At 46.2% G+C, this 19,636-nt stretch overlaps 1 protein-coding gene across 1 annotated transcript in view; it reads right to left on the reverse strand.

The window, feature by feature from the left end:
• NPC1 (NPC intracellular cholesterol transporter 1) overlaps window positions 1-14,992 on the reverse strand; it is an 88,376-nt gene extending 73,384 nt beyond the window's left edge. Inside the window, exon 1 of the mRNA XM_077270359.1 lies at window positions 14,691-14,992. Coding sequence (XP_077126474.1) covers window positions 14,691-14,747 — 57 coding nt within the window. The 5' untranslated portion in view covers window positions 14,748-14,992. The remainder of the gene's footprint in view (window positions 1-14,690) is intronic.
• Window positions 14,993-19,636: the final 4,644 nt, after the last annotated feature.

Genomic DNA, 19,636 nt, shown 5'->3' on the forward strand with positions numbered 1-19,636 from the left:
CTGATGACCTTTGAGGTGCAGGGTTCGCATAGATGTTCCTGCCAGGTGTCCGGCGGCTTCACACTGCAGATAGCACATCTTTTATACTTCCCTGATTTCTTGCCATCCCTTTCAGGTGTTGCCGAGGCGGTTGCTCCCCCCTAGAATACACAGAGTACATGCCATGTGTGTTTCTATGTGTGGTGTAAGGGGCTGTCAGTGGGTATCTCATAAGTCTTCTACTCACATGCCCCTGGCTATGTTCTGAAGTAGCCTCAGCTTTGGCAGATTCGTCCATGTCCAAGCATACAGTAGGGCAGCCTATAGACATCTAGGACCCTATTTATAAGATACCCATCCGAGGCACCGCTAGCATGCTTCGCCGGATACTTCCTGCATTCCACCGTGGAACACATGTTGACCACGACCCGGAAGTACTCAGCCCGACCCGCAGAGATGACGTCACCGTAAGCCCCCCCACAGGGGATTCAGCGTGCCGGAGCCAAGAGCCTCCCAGCAGGAGGAAGCAGCTCATAGCCCAGGAGCAGCATTCAGGTAGGCTGAGGGTAGAGGTCTGCCAGGTACAGCCAAGAGGGATATGACAGAGCTCTTCTCTTGTCGTTCCTATCCTCAGTGGGACAGGAAAACTACTGAGCGGTGGAGATGGGAGAGTCCTTTTAACCTCTTGTTGTTTCATGTCCCAGCAAGGATAAAGTTCATACTAAAGTAGTGGACAACCTTTTTAAAGGGGACTCGAGTTCAAAATTCCCAAACCTCGGGCAGCATAACTTAGGCACTGACTGCTGTTAATAATAATAATAATAATTTTATTTATATAGCGCCAACATATTCCGCAGCGCTTTACAACTTATAGAGGGGACTTATACAGACAACAGACATTACAGCATAACAGAAATCACAGTTCAAAACAGATACCAGGAGGAATGAGGGCCCTGCTGCTCGCAAGCTTACAATCTATGAGGAAAAGGGGAGACACAAGAGGTGGATGGTAACAATTGCTTTAGTTATTTGGACCAGCCATAGTGTAAGGCTCGGGTGTTCATGTAAAGCTGCATGAACCAGTTAACTGCCTAAGTATGTAACAGTACAGACACAGAGGCTATTAACTGCATAAAGTGTATGAGAACATGATGGAGGAACGTGATTATGTTGTTGTTTTTTATTAATAGGCCACACAGGGATAATTAGGTTAATGCGTTGAGGCGGTAGGCCAATCTGAACAAATGAGTTTTTAGTGCACGCTTAAAACTGTGGGGATTGGGGATTAATTGTATTAACCTAGGTAGTGCATTCCAAAGAATCGGCGCCGCACGTGTAAAGTCTTGGAGATGGGAGTGGGAGGTTCTGATTATTGAGGATGCTAACCTGAGGTCATTAGCAGAGCGGAGGGCACGGGTAGGTTGGTAGACTGAGACCAGAGAGGAGATGTAGGGTGGTGCTGAGCCATGGAGTGCTTTGTGGATGAGGGTAGTAGTTTTGTACTGGATTCTGGATTGGATGGGTAGCCAGTGTAATGACTGGCACAAGGTAGAGGCATCGGTGTAACGGTTGGCGAGGAATATGATCCTGGCAGCAGCATTCAGGACAGATTGGAGCGGGGAGAGTCTGGTAAAAGGTAGGCCAATTAGTAGAGAGTTACAATAGTCCAGACGAGAATGAATAAGTGAGACAGTAAGAGTTTTTGCAGAGTCGAAAGTAAGAAAAGGGCGAATTCTGGAAATGTTTTTGAGATGCAGATAAGAAGAGCGAGCCAGTGATCGGATGTGGGGGGTGAATGAAAGCTCGGAATCAAGGATGACTCCAAGGCAGCGGGCATGTTGCTTTGGAGTAATGGTGGAACCGCACACAGAGATGGCAATGTCGGGCAAAGGTAGGTTTGTAGAGGGAGAGAACACGAGGAGTTCAGTTTTTGACAGGTTCAGTTTCAGATAGAGGGAGGACATGATGTTAGAGACAGCGGTAAGACAATCACTGGTGTTTTCTAAAAAGGTCGGCGTGATAACAGGAGAAGAGGTATATAATTGGGTGTCGTCAGCATAGAGATGGTACTGGAAACCAAATCTACTGATTGTTTGTCCAATAGGGGCAGTATACAAAGAGAAGAGGAGGGGGCCTAGGACTGATCCTTGAGGAACCCCAACAGTAAGGGGAAGGTGAGAGGAGGAGGAACCAGCAAAACAAACAGTGAAGGATCGGCCAGAGAGATAGGAGGAGAACCAAGAGAGAACGGTGTCCTGTTGCAGCGATCTATGATTTGTTCAGAAATATTAACGAGGCTGATTCATCAAGAATGGCATAACACAGCCTCACGCTATGCCTGTCTTGATTGAGTAGATGTCGCTAAATTCATTAGGAGACATACTGCACTTAATGACTTTGGTGCCTATTCTGAGTAGCATGCACCGCAATAGAGTCAGTGACTGGAGTAGCAATTCTGATTAAATTTGACAGGTGAGTATGGCCACTCCCCTCATTCTGACCATTTTGGTGGAAGGTCAAAAAGTAATAATGACAAAAGTTGGTACATTTTTGTGCAATTCTCTGTTGTACAAGATTTTGAAAGCTTTTACACCAGTTTTCTAGCATAAAATTTTTGGTGTATCGGCCCCTACGCATTTCAGCTAACTAGTCTGAGGCAGTTCCTGTCAGTAAAAGGAAACCTGACTTAAGACTAGTCATTCAAGACGCAGAATCCTAAGCAGACCTTTCAAAGTAGGAATTCTCTGAAACGCTGCAGTAATAGTTTCTGAGAAAGTATAGTAAAAATGTCCAGCAGGTTGCAGTGAAAAAAAAATTATAATATAATTTTTTTCTTCTTAAATAAGTTTCAACCAGTGAGCATTGTTTCTTAAATAGAGGTATTGGCAACACCCATAAATACTGCTTTGCTTAGAAGCAGGGCCGTATTTAGAGTTTCTGCTGCCCTAGGCACTTTTAGTGCTGCCTCCCCCTTTGGTGAGTATCACACTATCGGCAGTGACTTTGGCAAGAATCGCTGATGTGACTGTCGCCTTTTGCAGCAGATCCGGCAGTTTTCCTGCATCTGCCACGCAACGGATCACTTACGGCAACACTGCGTTCGGCCTCATTCATTCCCTATGGGATTTGTGGCACTTGCCATAATCTGGCAAATGCAGTACCATACCTCCCAACTTTTGAAGAAGGGAAGGAGGTATAAAGTTTGCGGCGCGCGTAGTGCGCAGCGGCAAATTTTAGGCGACGCCTCTGACCACACCCATTTCACAACTAGTCACACCCATATCCACGTCCCAACCACAGCCATTTAGCACTGCTGATCACACTGTTTTATAAACAATAATTATAAACAAAAAAAAAAATATGGCCACACAGTGCTCCATAGTGTATAATGGCCACCACACATGATGCTCCATAGTGTATAATGGCCACCACACATGATGCTCCATAGTGTATAATGGCCACCACACATGATGCTCCATAGTGTATAATGGCCACCACACATGATGCTCCATAGTGTATAATGGCCACCACACATGATGCTCCATAGTGTATAATGGCCACCACACATGATGCTCCATAGTGTATAATGGCCACCACACATGATGCTCCATAGTGTATAATGGCCACCACACATGATGCTCCATAGTGTATAACGGCCACACATGATGCTCCATAATGTATAACGGCCACACAGTGCTCCATACTGTATAACGGCCACACACAGTTCTCCATACTGTATAACGGCCACACACAGTTCTCCATACTGTATAACGGCCACACACAGTTCTCCATACTGTATAACGGCCACACACAGTTCTCCATACTGTATAACGGCCACACACAGTTCTCCATACTGTATAACGGCCACACACAGTGCTCCATACTGTATAACGGCCACACATGATGCTCCATACTGTATAACGGCCACACATGATGCTCCATACTGTATAACGGCCACACATGATGCTCCATACTGTATAACGGCCACACATGATGCTCCATACTGTATAATGGCCACACATGATGCTCCATACTGTATAATGGCCACACATGATGCTCCATACTGTATAATGGCCATTGGCCACACATGATGCTCCATACTGTATAACGACCACAAATGATGCTCCATACTCTATAACGACCACACATGATGCTCCATACTGTATAATGGCCACACATGATGCTCCATACTGTATAATGGCCATTGGCCACACATGATGCTCCATACTGTATAACGGCCACACATGATGCTCCATACTGTGTAACGGCCACACGTGATGCTCAATACTGTATAATGACCCCCCTCTTGTATGCATGGCTCATATTCCTCCCCCCTCCTGTATGCATGGCTCTTCTCCCTCCCATCCCATATGCATGGCTCATATCCCCCCTCCTGTATGCATGGCTCATATTCCCCCTCCTGTATGCATGGCTCATATTCCACCTCCTGTATGCATGGCTCATATCCCCCCCCCCTGAATGCATGGCTCATATTCCCCCCCCCTGAATGCATGGCTCATATCCCCCCCCCTGTATGCATGGCTCATATTCCCCCCCTATGCATGGCTCATATCCCCCCCCCGTATGCATGGCTCATATCCCCCCCCCGTATGCATGGCTCATATCCCCCCCCCCGTATGCATGGCTCATATCCCCCCCCGTATGCATGGCTCATATCCCCCCCCCGTATGCATGGCTCATATCCCCCCCCCGTATGCATGGCTTATCTCTCCACCCCCCGCTCCTGCTCTCATCTTGGCGCGCCGGCTTATGTCCACCTTCATCCCCCCGTCCCTCATACTCACCTGTCCCTCACCGCGCCGACATCCCTCTGGCTCTGTCCCGACTCCCGGCGCAGCACCTTCTTCCTGCGTGAGCAGTCATGTGATACTGCTCATTAAGGTCATGATTATGCACATATTCATGACCTTAATGAGCGGTACCACGTGACCGCTCATTCAGGATGAGCTCCAGATGCCGAGACCAGGCATCGCTGGAGCAGGGCGAGTATCGTCTTCAAGGAGGGTGGGTGGGAGGCGGGCGGTGACCCAGGACTTCTATAAAAAAAAACAAAAAAAAAAAACAAACCTTGCTCAGGTGCCGCCCCCTGCATGGTCCCCGCCCTAGGCAAGTGCCCTCAAGTGCCTAGTGGCAAATACGGCCCTGCTTATAAGCATAGAGGAAGTAGGGTTAATCAATTTTCTTTTCCTTTGGTTAATTTAAAACGGATAATTTCGTAGTTACTTCAACAATCAAAGTAGTGGTCTCAAAAACAATTCCTGTCCATCATATACAGTCTGCAGAAATTGAGCGATTATATTACAAGGACAGGCATTGATCTAAATGATACGATATACACACGTCTCAACATTGAAACTGCAAAGCCAAAAAGGAAAAGTTATGGAATTACGAAAATCACAGGATCAATAGACATGTTAATAATATGTAAATTTAGAAAAATTGAAACAAAATTTTCAAAAGTCTTTATTTAGTATCGAATGAAAGCACCTTGCGCAGAAATCCCCATACTTACACGCCTTGGATGCCATTAATGAGGCATTAACGATTGAGGAATGTTCTTCCATACTGAATGCACTTGGAGAAGTCATCAAGATCTACTGCTGGCAGCTCTCTTTGCAACTGCTGACAATTTAGGTCTCAGATGTGCTGGATAGAAGACAAGTCCAGAGATGCTGCAAGGCATAGTAGCTTTTAGCCATGTAGACCGCTCAATGTAGCAGGATCAACATTCGGTCTGGTGTGTGGAAATCTTGTTCCTGGGCCACTGAAGAAATGGCTGTACCACTAGTAACATGTCCAAATCAATGCAACGCTAAGCTGTTAGTGTACTTGGAATGGTGACTAGAGAGGTGCAGCTACTAAATTATGCCACTTAACACCATAATTCTGGGAGCTGGACCAGTGTATATATGTATTTCTATGCAGCTGAACGCTCCGGTCCGACTGCCGATGGCAGTGCCGGGTATTGAGGTGCGAGACTCGTGCGAGTTTCTCGCAAGTGTGACCATGGTCTTAAATGCAAGATCTGTTTAATTTATAAAATTGTAAAAAAATGATGTGGGCTCCAGCACAATTTTCTGGTTGAGAGAGGGAAAGCCAGCCACTAGGGGCTGATGTTTATAGCCTGGGAATGGGTTAATACCCATGGAGCTTCCCAGGCTATGAATTTCAGCCCGCAGCTGTATATTTAGCCTTTACTGGCTATTAAAATAGGGGGACCCCAAATAAAGAATGACGTGGGGTCCCCCTACAATTTTTAGCCACAAAGGCTATGCAGACAGCTGCGGGCTGATATTCATAGCCTAGTAAGGGACCATGGATATTGGCCCCCCCAGCTACAGGGTTAAAAAAACACACACATGCAGAATAAAGTATTTTAATGAAATAAAACACCACACAGTTTTGCCATCTTTATTACACTGGTAATCAAGCAAAGCCATCGATTTTCTGAAAAAAATAAAATAAACCAACAGTATACTCCTTGGTCCAACGCAGTCCTTAATATCGAGTGTCCCACGACGAGTCCAGTTCTGCTACATCTGGATGCCTGACATCCAGACATAGCAGAGCTTGCAGATGACCACAGGAGATAACTCTCCAGAGATCACCTACAGTCTAGCTCTCACTGTCGCTGACGGTGAGAACTAGCCTAGGGTGACCCGAGATAACCCCCGGTCACGTGCACGGCAGTTCTCGCGGTAAGCTAAGTTATCGCGAAAACTGCAGGGGACGCGGACTTCCGGTGGTGTGACAGATAAGACCTTATTTAAAATTAGTAGATGTGACCAATTATTAGATGCAGTTTTACCGCATCTAATGATAGTCTATGGTAAATTTATGGTGCGGAGACAGAGCGTTGCCGCATTGTAAACAGACATGCTGCGTTCTGGAAAGATGTGCCGCATGTCCATTTATGCGGGGTTTGCCTCCTGCGTCTTAATGCATAGTGGAGATGGGTTTTCATGAAATCCCCTTCACTATGCTGTAACATCTGGAAGCTGCGTGTTTGACGCTGCCGCTGTATGCAGTGTCAAACATGCAGCGTTTCCTGACCGTCGAAACAGAGCCTTAGAGCTTGGTATGTGACATCTTTCATTTTCAGGATTAGTTGTGGACCATTCTCCAAAAGAGCTATTTTTTGAACATAACAGGCCACATTTTGCTCATGCTATTGTGAGTGGCCATGACCTGCAAAGTTTCTTGACTTGTCTTGTATTTAGAACATGTGTGATGACATCAACGGTCAACAATTGCAAAGTGAGCTGCCAGCAGCGGATCTTGATGATGTGCGGCCAAGTGCATTTAGCATGGCAGGACAAACCTCAGACCACCATTGATAACCTCATTGAGAGCATGTCAAAGTGTGTTAATGTGGGGATTTCTGCGAACAGGAATCCAGCAATGTATCACGTTTTTTCCCTCTGATCATGCCCGGAAGGATTTTCAAGGCAGGAGGGGGAAAAAAAAAAAAAAAATCTCTCTCTCTCTCTCAAAACCAAGTCCCATTTCTACACCGGAAAACCTCAGCAGACGCATCCGTCAAAACACTGGATGCGTTCCCTCCGTTGCATCACTATTTTATTTTATCAACATCCGTCGGCACGTCTTCCCGACGCATTAGGACGGGACACTGCCGACGGAACTGTGAAAGAAGCCTAAGGGAGAGAAGAGACCAAACAAATGATGGTGTGCACACCTAACACAAAATAATCATAAAATCAGGTAAATTTTATTAAATATTTTCACACTAGAAAAAAAAAAAAATTCACTAGAAATTGGGTTAAAATCACTTTACACATAACATGAGACAAATCACACCCTTGCACAAAAAATAACCATATGGGACAACAAGTCAATAAATACTCCAAATCAATAGGTCAGGCACAAAAACATAAATGAACCCCAGTGCACAGGTATAGTATGCACGGATCAGAGTCACTAGATAATAAGACTGCGATGACACTCAGTATTTGGTCAGTATTTCACATCAGTATTTGTAAGCCGAAACCAGACGTGGGTGAAAAATGCATAAAGTGGTGATGTGTTTCTATTATGGTATATCTTTCCTCTAATTGCTCCTCACCTGGTTTTGGATTATAAATACTGATGTGAAATACTGACCAAATACTGACAGAGTGTGATCGTACCCTAAGAAGCACTCCTCAAAACATATGAACCATGTAAAGAGTGGCAATTCTGATCAGCTAGAAAATGAAAATACCCCCCTAGCCATGTATGTAAAATGTTGTATAGTGCATATGAAAGATAATCAGCATGGCTAAAGGGTAAGGCTTCTTTCACACTAGCGTCGGGCTCGGTCCGTCGCAGTGCGTCGGGCCGAGGTCCCCGACGCTAGCGTTGTCTCCGCCGCACAACGGGGGCAGCGGATGCATTTTTCCAGCGCATCCGCTGCCCCATTGTGAGGTGCGGGGAAGTGCGGGGAGGTGGGGGAGGAGTTCAGGCCGCGCATGCGCGGTCGGAAAAAGCGGACCGTCGGGAGCAGAAAACGTTACATGTAACTTTTTTGCTCCCGACGGTCCGCCACAACACGGCGCAACCGTCATACGACAGTTGCGACGTGTGTCAATGCGTCGCAAATGCGTCGCTAATGTTAGTCAATGCAGAAAAAACGCATCCTGCAAGCACTTTTGCAGGATGCGTTTTTTCGGCAAAACGACGCATTTGCGACGTATTGCAGTTAACGCTAGTGTGAAAGTAGCCTAACAGAGACAAATAGACCAGCAACCTGATAGGACATCAGCTGCATAATGTGACCAGTGTACATTTAGCAGCAAGACATGAATACAAGGAATCAAGATGAAAAGCAAACATCAAGTTGTGCTGGCTTGCACAGAAATGTGAGGCAAGAGTGAGGGATAAAGCCCCCATAAAGGTAGATACCTGGCAGGTTTAGAGGGAGCTCATGTGAGTAGCCGATAAGGTGCACGCAGTCCTCATGGGGCAGGGGTGTGGGAAGACCCCTCGCGTATCGCTGCTCAGAAGCAGCTTCATCAGGGGCCATATGGCTATTTATTGTGCAGGGGTGTGATTTGTCTCATGTTATGTGTTTTAAGTGATTTTTAACCCAATTTCTGCTGTGTGAAAATCTTTAATAAACTTTACGGTACCTGATTTTATGATTATTTTGTGTTAGGTGTGCACACCATCATTTGTTTGGTCTCTTCTCTCCCTTATTTGCATTTATATACAAGTGCTTCTCACTAAATTAGAATATCAAAAAGTTATATTTATTTCATTTCTTCAATACAAAAAATGAAATCCATATATTATATGGAGTCATTACAAACAGAGTACCGTAATCTATTTCAAGTGTTTATTTCTGTTTATGCTGAGGATTATGGCTTACAGCCAATGAAAACCCAAAAGTAATTATCTCCGCAACTTATAATTAAAAACACCTGCAAAAGCTTCCAAAGCATTTAAAAAGGTCCCTTAGTCTGTATCAGTAGGCTACACAATAATGGGGAAGACTGCTGGCTTGACAGATGTCCAGAAGGCAGTCATTGACACTCCACAAGGAGGGTAAGCCACAAAAAGGTCATTGCGAAAGAAGCTGGCTGTTCACAGAGGTCTGTATCCAAGGATATTAATGGCAAGCTGAGTGGAAGGAAAAAGTGTGGTAGAAAAAGGTGCACAAGCAACCAGGACAACTGCAGCCTTGAAAGGATTGTTAAGAAAAGGCCATTCACAAATTTTGGGAAGAATCACAAGGAATGGACTGCTGCTGGAGTCCTTGATTCAAAAGCCACCACACACAGACGTATCCAAGACATGGGCTACAAGTGTCGCATTCCTTGTATCAAGCCACTCATGACCAATAGACAACGCCAGAAGCGTCTTACCTGGGCCAAGGAGAAAAAGAACTGGACTGTTGTCAGTGGTCCAAGGTGTTGTTTTCAGATGAAGGTAAATTTTGCATTTCATTTGGAAATCAAGGTCCCAGAATCTGGAGGAAGAGTGGAGAGGCCACAATCCAAGCTGCTGGAGGTCTAGTGTGAAGTTTCCACAATCAGTGATGGTTTGGGGAGCCATGTCATCTGCTGGTGTAGGTCCACTGTGTTTTATCAAGACCAAAGTCAGCTCAGACGTCTACCAGGAAATATTAGAGTACTTCATGCTTCCCTCTGCCGACAAGCTTTTTGGAGATGGAAATTTAATTCTCCAGCAGGACTTGGCACCTGTCCACACTGCCAAAAGTACCAATACCTGGTTTAAAAACAACAGTATCACTGGGCTTGATTGGCCACCAAACTCGCCTGACCTTATGTATGTAAGGCTGCTATCAAAGCACCTAAACCGAAAACGCCCTCTCAGCCAGCAGAGGGCCTACCTCTAAGCCACAACATATAAACCTATAAAAAACCTGCCAGGTTGCAAAATCAAAAACCCAAATGTCAATGAAAATTCACAACCACACAGAAGAGGTAACAAAGAACAAATGATTTTATTAACGATGACATATACAAAATGGTGCGATACTAATTATGGACAAAAACGGTGAAAGGGAGGACGTGCCACTAATGCCACCAGCAAAAAGAGATGTTAATGAGTTGCTGGAGGCGGACACAACACGTTCAGGCACCCTGACCCCACAACCACGCTGGGAAATGCCAAAGAATGAGACCAATGGCAAGCAGTGATATACCTAGATAGCTAGAACCTCCAAATGGATAAAGTAAAAATAATTCAGGTTAAAATAACCCATAAATCCAAAAAATGGACCCATTAAGAATGGTAAACAACCATATGTGTAATATTAAGTAACACAGTCACTGCGCCAGGTCAAAGACGGGGCATGAGGATATAACTAGCACCGGTACCTCCAAGTCTGAGGGAAAATGTATGCATGCTAAAGATGGTAACGGACATTACCTTGAGACATGGTAGCAACCGGGCACCGGCGTGGCGTGGTCCCTGCCCACACCACGCCGGTGCCCGGTTGCTACCATGTCTCAAGGTAATATCAAAGCAACCTGGGCTTCCATAACACCTCAGCAGTGCCACAGGCTGATCGCCTCCATGCTGCGCCGCATTGATGCTGTAACTGATGCAAAAGGAGCCCCAAGTATTGAGTGCATTTACTGAACATACATTTCAGTAGGCCAATGTTTTGGATTTTAAAATAATTTTTCAAGCTGGTGTTATAAGGTAGTCTAAATTACTGAGCTAATGGCTTTTGGGTTTTCATTGGCTGTAAGCCACAATCATCAACATTAGAAATAAACACTTGAAATAGGTCACTGTTTGTAATGACTCTATATAATATATGAGATTCACTTTTTGTATTGAAGAACTGAAAGAAATTAACTTTTTGATGATATTCTAATTTGGTGAGAAGCAATTAAATCATTAACATTTCTATTATTCCTGTGATATCCATAATCCAATACATTTCCCTCTAGGTGTTGCAATTTCAATGTTGAGAAGCGTATATATCGCAGTGCATAAGACAATACCCCTTAATATTAGCTTTAAGTCAAGGAAGGGGCACAAATCAGCTCATCACACCTTGGGTAGCTTTCTCAAAATTTTTTTTTCTTTCCCTTCTTGACTTTTCAGGGCACCACTATGGAACACATGAACTTTGTGAACTCTAGTTTCTGTGGGCAGAGCTGTATTTTGTACCTTCTATGTACTGACCTTGTATCTTAGGATACAAGTTCTGGCCTCTAATGGGATGTAAACACAAGCTGATATAGAAACCAAGGCCAACTATTCATTATAGATAATGGAGAGGAGCGTCCTTATGATGAAAAAAAGAACCTTCATAGTAATGAAATATTTGACATGGAGGCCATTTAGGAAATGTTGCTTCATTCTTTTTGCTAGAAAGATCCTTGCTCTTAGCAGCAGATCATCCAGCATGAACAGGACCTTCAGTGGTCGAGAACAAATGAAGCTTATGAACAAACGATCTATTACTCTGTGTGCATCTGAAGCGGGGTGGGCCTGTGTATACAGGCTACTACATGACCTCTGATGTGCATTGTTGACAGGTGGTTGTCGCTGAGCATCCTGTAGTGTAAAGTTACCCTTACTTGCCTGTATACTTAACCCCTGCTCTTATCATGACTGATGTGGTCTCCTGCTTGCTACAGGTGCACTCAGAGCAGAGAGAATGGTCAATGCACACAAATGCAAGACATTTCCCCATAGGGTACCACAGAGTGGGCAGTGAAGTCAGGGCAAGGAGGATTAAAGTTTAGATTTCTCAGTTATGTCACCCAACAAATTGGGGTGGATGGTGTGTATTAAAGATCCAAAGTTACACCATAAAATAGCTTGGAACAGGTTTTTAAAGATTAGTGCTGTATGCCTTGATTATAACAAATAAAGAGCCCAGTTCTGTACATAACTGGTTAAGAATGGCTACTAAAACATCCTGCTGGGAAAACAGTGACCCAGCACCACACTGTTTCCAATCAATTACAGTTCTCTAGTAGTCAGCAGTGAGTGCTGGGCACATGACAGTCACTCGGCATACATGTATTCAGATCCTAATAGCTTCTGACACAATCACCCAACACCCTGCTCTACAGTGCAGCACACCACAATAACATAGTAGTATTATCAAAAGTGAATTTGATAAAAACTAACACCACAACACCGCCTCCCTGAAAGGAAGCCGACTAGCTATTCTGAGCCTACACCACAATCACGCATGCTTGGGCAATCATATGAGGCAGCCGTTTTTCCTCAGAAATATAGACTCAAATTAGTGAAATGAAAAATGTCTACTTCCCCATACCACCAATATCTGCCAGAAAAGCGCCTCCACACACATTAGTTCAGCCATCCTGTCCAATTCTGGAGCAGGGATGTCAGCCACCCAGACTGCAGACACAGATGATGGCAGCGCCCCCTCCAATATGCATCTATGGTGGAAACGTCTAGTCGGAGCTTAGAATCATTATGTAGTTCAACAAAAACTATCAAACTGCTTGATGAATGTGGGTAGTATATATTTCTATACATATCTGGCCTGGGGAGGGTGGTCATTTTAGGGGTCTTGCGCTTCAATGAGTTTTTGCAGAACCAACTAGTACATGTTAGCACCCCTGAATTATGATTCTCCCATAGAAGTGCATGGAGACAGCCAAGCATACAGCCACCTCTATTCACAGGGGCTGAGAGGCAAGTTAGGGGGATTCACATTCAAACACATTACTATCAGACAGTTATGGGAGATGCCAAACGTTTGATGTGAGTAGCTTCTACAAAGCCTGCACAGCAATGCAGAGGGGCCCTGTGGCCCCCCTAGCACAGGGCTGACCGGCCCCAATCACGCACAGCAGTATAGGCTCAGTCAGGTGCTGTACAGAGACCATATAAGACCCTCACATGAAAGTCGTATTTGGAGAAGTATTCCCCCCTGTGAGCATTACAGACCGCACTGAGCGGAGCCGCAGGGACCCTACAAGCCAGCCGTGTGACTGTGGGCTAGTCCTGTGCACAGACGCGTTTTACTGCACTGTCCGCTTCCCACACAGCAGAGCCCCCAACATAAATATCACACCAGAAGACTTGTGCTAGATGTGAACACTGACCTATCCCCGGCTGTTACATGAGGATTTAGGATAATCACACGCCCCATGAAAACAAAGTATAAGACTTGGCAGGACGGATTCTGGAAATAAAGATGTGCCATATTTCACTAACACACGAGCGAATGAAAAGGGATCCAAGTGTGAACACGGCTGGAGCGGAGCGGCTGCCACTGTCTAATGGTCGTCGTCCCAGTCCCTCAGTGTTCCACCTGTGTGCAGTGACATATTTTAGTGGTTCGGCCACGTTCACACATCTCGGTCAGAATTTTACCTCAGTATCTAATAATAATAATTTTATTTATATAGCACCAACATATTCCGCAGCGCTTTACAAATTATAGGAGTACCTGTAGGATAAAACCAAGAGTGGAACAGAGGAAAAGTATAACAGAAACCCCGTCCCCACTTCTGGATTTATCACCCACTGCTGGTATCGGCTTACAAATACTGAGGGAAAATACTGACCGTGTGATCGTTGTCTTAGGCTTCTTTCACACTTGCGTCGGTACGGGTCCGTCACTAAGCGTCGGCGCGACGTTCCGATGCACATTGTGGAAATTTGGCACGACGTGGGCAGCGGATGCAGTTTTTCAACGCATCCGCGGCCCATTCTAAAGTCTGGGGAGGAGTTCTGGCCACGCATGCGCGGTAGGAAATGGTGGACCCGACGTACGAAAAAACGTTACATTGAATGTTATTTTGTGCCGACGGTCCACCAAAACACGACGCATCCAGTGCACGACGAACGCGACCCGTCGGCAATACAAGTCTATGGGCAAAAAACGCATCCTGCGGGCTCATTTGCAGGATCCGTTTTTTCCCCAAAACGAAGCATTGCGACGTACGTCACACGACAAAAGTGTGAAAGAGGCCTTACACACCAACGTCTACAAAGTCTCTGGTACAGAGGTGCAGCCATAATTGAGGATCTTATAATGACTGGTGTCTACAGGCAAGAATCCCCTCAGCACAGCAAGTGGGGGGGAGAGCTCACCTCCAGCCCCGAGGAGCGAAACCAGCCCAAGTGTACAGACCACAGCACTGACACACTGTAACAGAGCTGCACCGGTAAAGCAGCAAGCCCGATACACACACCGCCCCATAATACAGCAGAGCACTGACCAGTCCGGGGAGATGCAGCAGAGCGAGCAGGCTGAGCAGGAGGCTGCTGGCCACCATGTTTCCGTAGTAACCGCTGTGAGGAGCTGCTGGCTGTGCAGGAAGCCGCTCCCCGCTGGTGCCGGTCTCTCGCTGTCACTCGCTGATGACTAACACGCTCCTCCTCTGCCACGCCATCCGCGTCACAGGAGCGACAGCCAATCACGAGAGGAGGAGGAGTTGGGTGGGAGCGATGCGCTGTGTGGGCGCGGTATTGCTGCTGTCCTTGCGCATGCGCAGTATCGATTCAGCCTGCTTGTTGAGCTGGCGGCATAATTTGCGCATTCCCATTCATGTCTCTGGAGCTTTCTGACCTTTCTGAAGTGCTCTTGCACCGTCTGTAATAAACGTGTATTTTCCTGCTCAGAATCTCTCCCTGTGTGAACTGAGCTTTGTAACCTCTCTTATGTGTGGTAACTATGTCTGTCACGTGCTCCTTACACTACCACTCTACAATAGTTGTTTTTAGATGTATTAAAGCTTTTCTACAATGTAGGAGCTGACGCCTGTCTTGTTTTCTGCCAGCACCGCCAGCTTTAGGCCACGCGCACAGCCAGAGAATCGGGATGATTATGCAAATGATAGTGGGATCCCAGTCTCAGATGAGCCTCCATTAGTGATGGGCAGTCCGGCTCTTTTTGGTGATCCGGCTCTTTCGGCTCCGCTCACTATAAAGAGCCGGCTCTTTCGGCTCGTGAACCGACTCTTTTTTTAAATAAAACTAGATTTTACACTGTCATCGTTCCCAGTCTTTGCCTGTAAAGTGACAGCCTCATGATACACCTGTGTAAGTATCTAGTGAAGCAGTAAAGACTGTTTTTTAGCATTGCTGTTTCTGCATATTGTTGGCTCTTGTGAACAGAGCCCGCGCTACTCGGTTGTAGTCCTAAGTTGGGTTCACACTGCGTTAGCAGCAGCCCGCTCAGCACATACGGTAACGGGCTGCTGCTAGCGCAAGTGCCGACGTTACATTGCGCTAGCGCAGATAGAGCATCTTCTAGCTCTATCTGCGCTAGCAGTGACGGACCCGGAAACGCTGCAGCCCGCATCTCAGGGTCCGTCACTCAATGACGGCATATCCCTAGCGCACACCCATTGTGGGTGTGCGCTACTGATGCGTCCGACATTGGAGTCAATGGCGGCCATAACGGACTACTTTACACCGCGTTTATGCCGCTGTGTAACGTAGTCCGTCTAACAGACGCCACTAACGCAATGTGAACCCAGCCTAACCTGTATTACTTTGTAATATGTGCCGTTTTTTGTACACGTCCTTTCTGAATTAGTAAGTGCTGTGCTATATGTTGGTGTTGTATAAGAGTGTAATTCATAAAAATAAAGGCATGCTGCAAGCACTGTGCTAAGGCTACTTTCACACTAGGGTCGGTACGGGGCCGTCGCCATGCGTCAGCCCGATGTACCGACGCACGTTGTGAAAGAAATGAACAACGGGGGCAGCGGATGCAGTTTTTCAACGCATCCGCTGCCCCATTGTAAGGTCCGGGGAGGAGGGGGCGCGGTCGAAAATGGCGGACGTGACGCACAAAAAAAGTTACATGGAACTTTTTTTGTGCCGACGGTCCACCAAAACACAACGCATCCGTCGCACGACGGATGCGACGTGTGGCCATACATCGCAATGTGTCGCTAATGAAAGTCTATGGAGAAAAAAAGCATCATGCAGATAATTCTGCAGGATGCGTTTTTTCTCCAAAACAATGCATTGCGACGTACACCAAACAACGCTAGTGTGAAAGTAGCCTTACACGCACACTGTATACGCACACTCTACACACACACTGTATACATACACAATGTATACACTGTACACACACACACACTGTGCAAAGCATACGGAATAGTAAACAGTTTATTTCAACACAACGTGGAACAGAAATGTATAAATGCTACTATACCATGGTATCAACTTCTCCTGCTGGTGGTGCACAGCACTACAAATCCCAGCAAGTCAAACAGAATATGGCACTGCAACCCTAGTTACATACCAACTTTATTAACAGTTAAGTTACAGTAAATATGATTGAGGTAGTATTACAGATAGAACAAGTTTAAAGAGATTGTCCATGACTAACATTGATGGCCTGGCCTTAGGGTACTGTCACACTAAACGATTTACCAACGATCACGACCAGCGATACGACCTGGCCGTGATCGTTGGTAAGTCGTTGTGTGGTCGCTGGGGAGCTGTCACACAGACCGCTCTCCAGCGACCAACGATGCCGAAGTCCCTGGGTAACAAAGGGTAAACATCGGTTGACTAAGCGCAGGGCTGCGCTTAGTAACCCGATATTTACCCTGGTTACCATTGTAAATGTAAAAAAAACAAATACTACATACTCAAATTCTGATGTCTGTCACGTCCCCCGCCGGCGGCTTCCCGCACTGTGTCAGTGCCGGCCGTAAAGCACAGCGGTGATGTCGCCCCTGTGCTCTGCTTTTACTTTACGGCCGGCACTCACAGTCAGTGCGGGAAGCAGACGCCGGGGGACGTGACAGACATCAGAATGTTAGTATGTAGTGTTTGGGGTTTTTTTACATTTACAATGGTAACCAGGGTAAACATTGGGTTACTAAGCGCGGCCCTGCGCTTAGTAACCCGATGTTTACCCTGGTTACAAGCGAACACATCGCTGGATCGCTGTCACACACACCGATCCAACAATGACAGCGGGAGATCCAGCGACGAAAGAAAGTTTCAAACGATCTGCTACGACGTACGATTCTCAGCGGGGTCCCTGATCGCTGCTGCGTGTCAGACACTGCGATATCGTATGGATATCGCTGGAACGTCACTGATCGTGCCGTCGTAGCGACAAAAGTGCCACTGTGAGACGGTACCCTTACTGTAGGTGATCAATCTGGCGAGACGCTGCAGAGAAGCGAGTGCAGCCCCAGCCTCCTGTGATGCCATGTGTGAGACCACCTCAAATGAAACCGTGCACTCTGAACTACGCAAAACAAATCCCCCAAACTATACGGTGGAATTGCTTCCCCACCTTCATTTTACCTCACTGTGAACTTTTTTTTTCCTGGTTTTTCAGGACATTATATGGTAAAATGGGCTCATTCAGAACTAAAACTTGTCCTGCAAAAAAAGAAACACAAAACCCCAAGCCCTTACAAAGGCTCCTGAAAGGTGTGGCAGAAAAAGAACAATAGCTGCAACATGAAGGGGTTAATCACCATGATTTGCAGATATTTTGGGTGCATTAAAAAGGTTGCAAAAGTGTAAAGACAAGAAGAGCTGCAGAGTGTCAGATAATTGGAGATGGCACAGAACTGCAGCCGTTGTTAGAGGGAGCTGATACTAACAGCATGGCCACCTCTCCAGCACAAGCCTGGCCTGATGGGAGGCTACAGGCTGCACAGCTGCGGTACCTGTGTGAGGGGAATGCCCGGGTGCTGAGGGGAACAATACAGCGACACTTCAACCGCACCGGCTGTGCCTTCCTCCTGGGGACTGATGGTCACATCACATCACTGGACTCACAGGCATTTCTTTACACTCCACAGACTCACATCTCCCTCTCTCCTGTCTGCTCCTCCCACATGAGTCACACTCACTGAGCTCGCTGAATCTGATAGGCTGCAGGCGCCAGACAAGGAAGGAAAAAAAAAAAAAGAGTCGGTTCACTCACGCTGCAGAGCCGGCTCCCATCGTTCACAGCAGGGAGCCGGCTCTTTGTGTCGGCTCGTTCACGAACGACACATCACTAGCCTCCATCTTCTCCATTGTCAGTCTATGAAAACTGGACTGCACTCAGATGTTATCCGAGTGCAGTCTGAAGTTTCCCACGCGCTCATTGACTTGCATGGCCGAGTGCGATTTCAATGCTGGGATTTTTTCCTCGCACTGGCTCCGTCCAAGGAAAAGATCTGACATGTCCAAGGCCCCATAGACTAACATTGGTCCGGATGCCATCTAATGTTTTGTCAGATCGCACTCAGACTGAAAATACGCTCATCTGCACCTGCCCATATACTAAAAACTTAACAACAACTGAGTCACTGACCAAATACCGATAAAATGTGATCCAAAACACTGATGAAATCTTTCAGGTTTTTTTTTTGCATACCAGAGAAATCAGTTCTGTCTGAATGAGGCCTAACACGCCGTCCGTTATTAGGAGTGTGAGCTTGTGATCGCACACTCCACGCTGTGAGGAGGAGTCGGAGGAGGGTGCTGGATCACACCACTGTAACACGAGCTCTCACCTTATCCCACGGTTCAGCCACATCCTGCTTTGTTGGTGTTATTACTGCTGGCACCTTGTGGAGCCTCATCAGCGGGTGTGCGCTATGACGTCTGCCGGGCTTTATGTCACATTGATCGTTTATGAAGGAACGGCTTATTTATTCAGTGATGACTGACCACGGAGAAATCTGTTACAGATATTACCTGTCCTGACCGGGCTTCTGGGGAATGTGTGCAGGACGTCTCTTTCAGGTGGAATTTCTGCTGTGGAAATGGCAAGTAAAGTGTAGCAGAAAATGCTCAAACGAACAATCACCTGCATATCCATGTAATAACGACTTGCTGTGCACATGTTTAGGCTTTTCAGAGACTTTTAATCGCTTCAGGTTTCCGAAAACACCAAGTGGTGAAAAGAAGTGACTTTATGTTACGTTCATAAGATGTAAGCTCTGCCCTTTGCAACTCATGCTGAAAAGACGCCCAGATGTGTCTTGCCATTGTTTTTTGCTTAAAAAACACTATCAATTTCTTAATTATTCAATTGAGGGAGAAGATCAGAAGACTACAGTAAAACTTTCAGTAGTTGGTGAGTTTGTTACCTCAGTACTTGTAAGCGAAAACCAGGAGAGGAACAATCAGAGGAAAAGTATGCGCAGATGATCAGTAAACGCTGTGGGTTGGACACTGCGCACAT

Source organism: Ranitomeya variabilis, chromosome 6 (assembly GCF_051348905.1).
Source record: "Ranitomeya variabilis isolate aRanVar5 chromosome 6, aRanVar5.hap1, whole genome shotgun sequence".
Taxonomy (NCBI): domain Eukaryota; kingdom Metazoa; phylum Chordata; class Amphibia; order Anura; family Dendrobatidae; genus Ranitomeya; species Ranitomeya variabilis.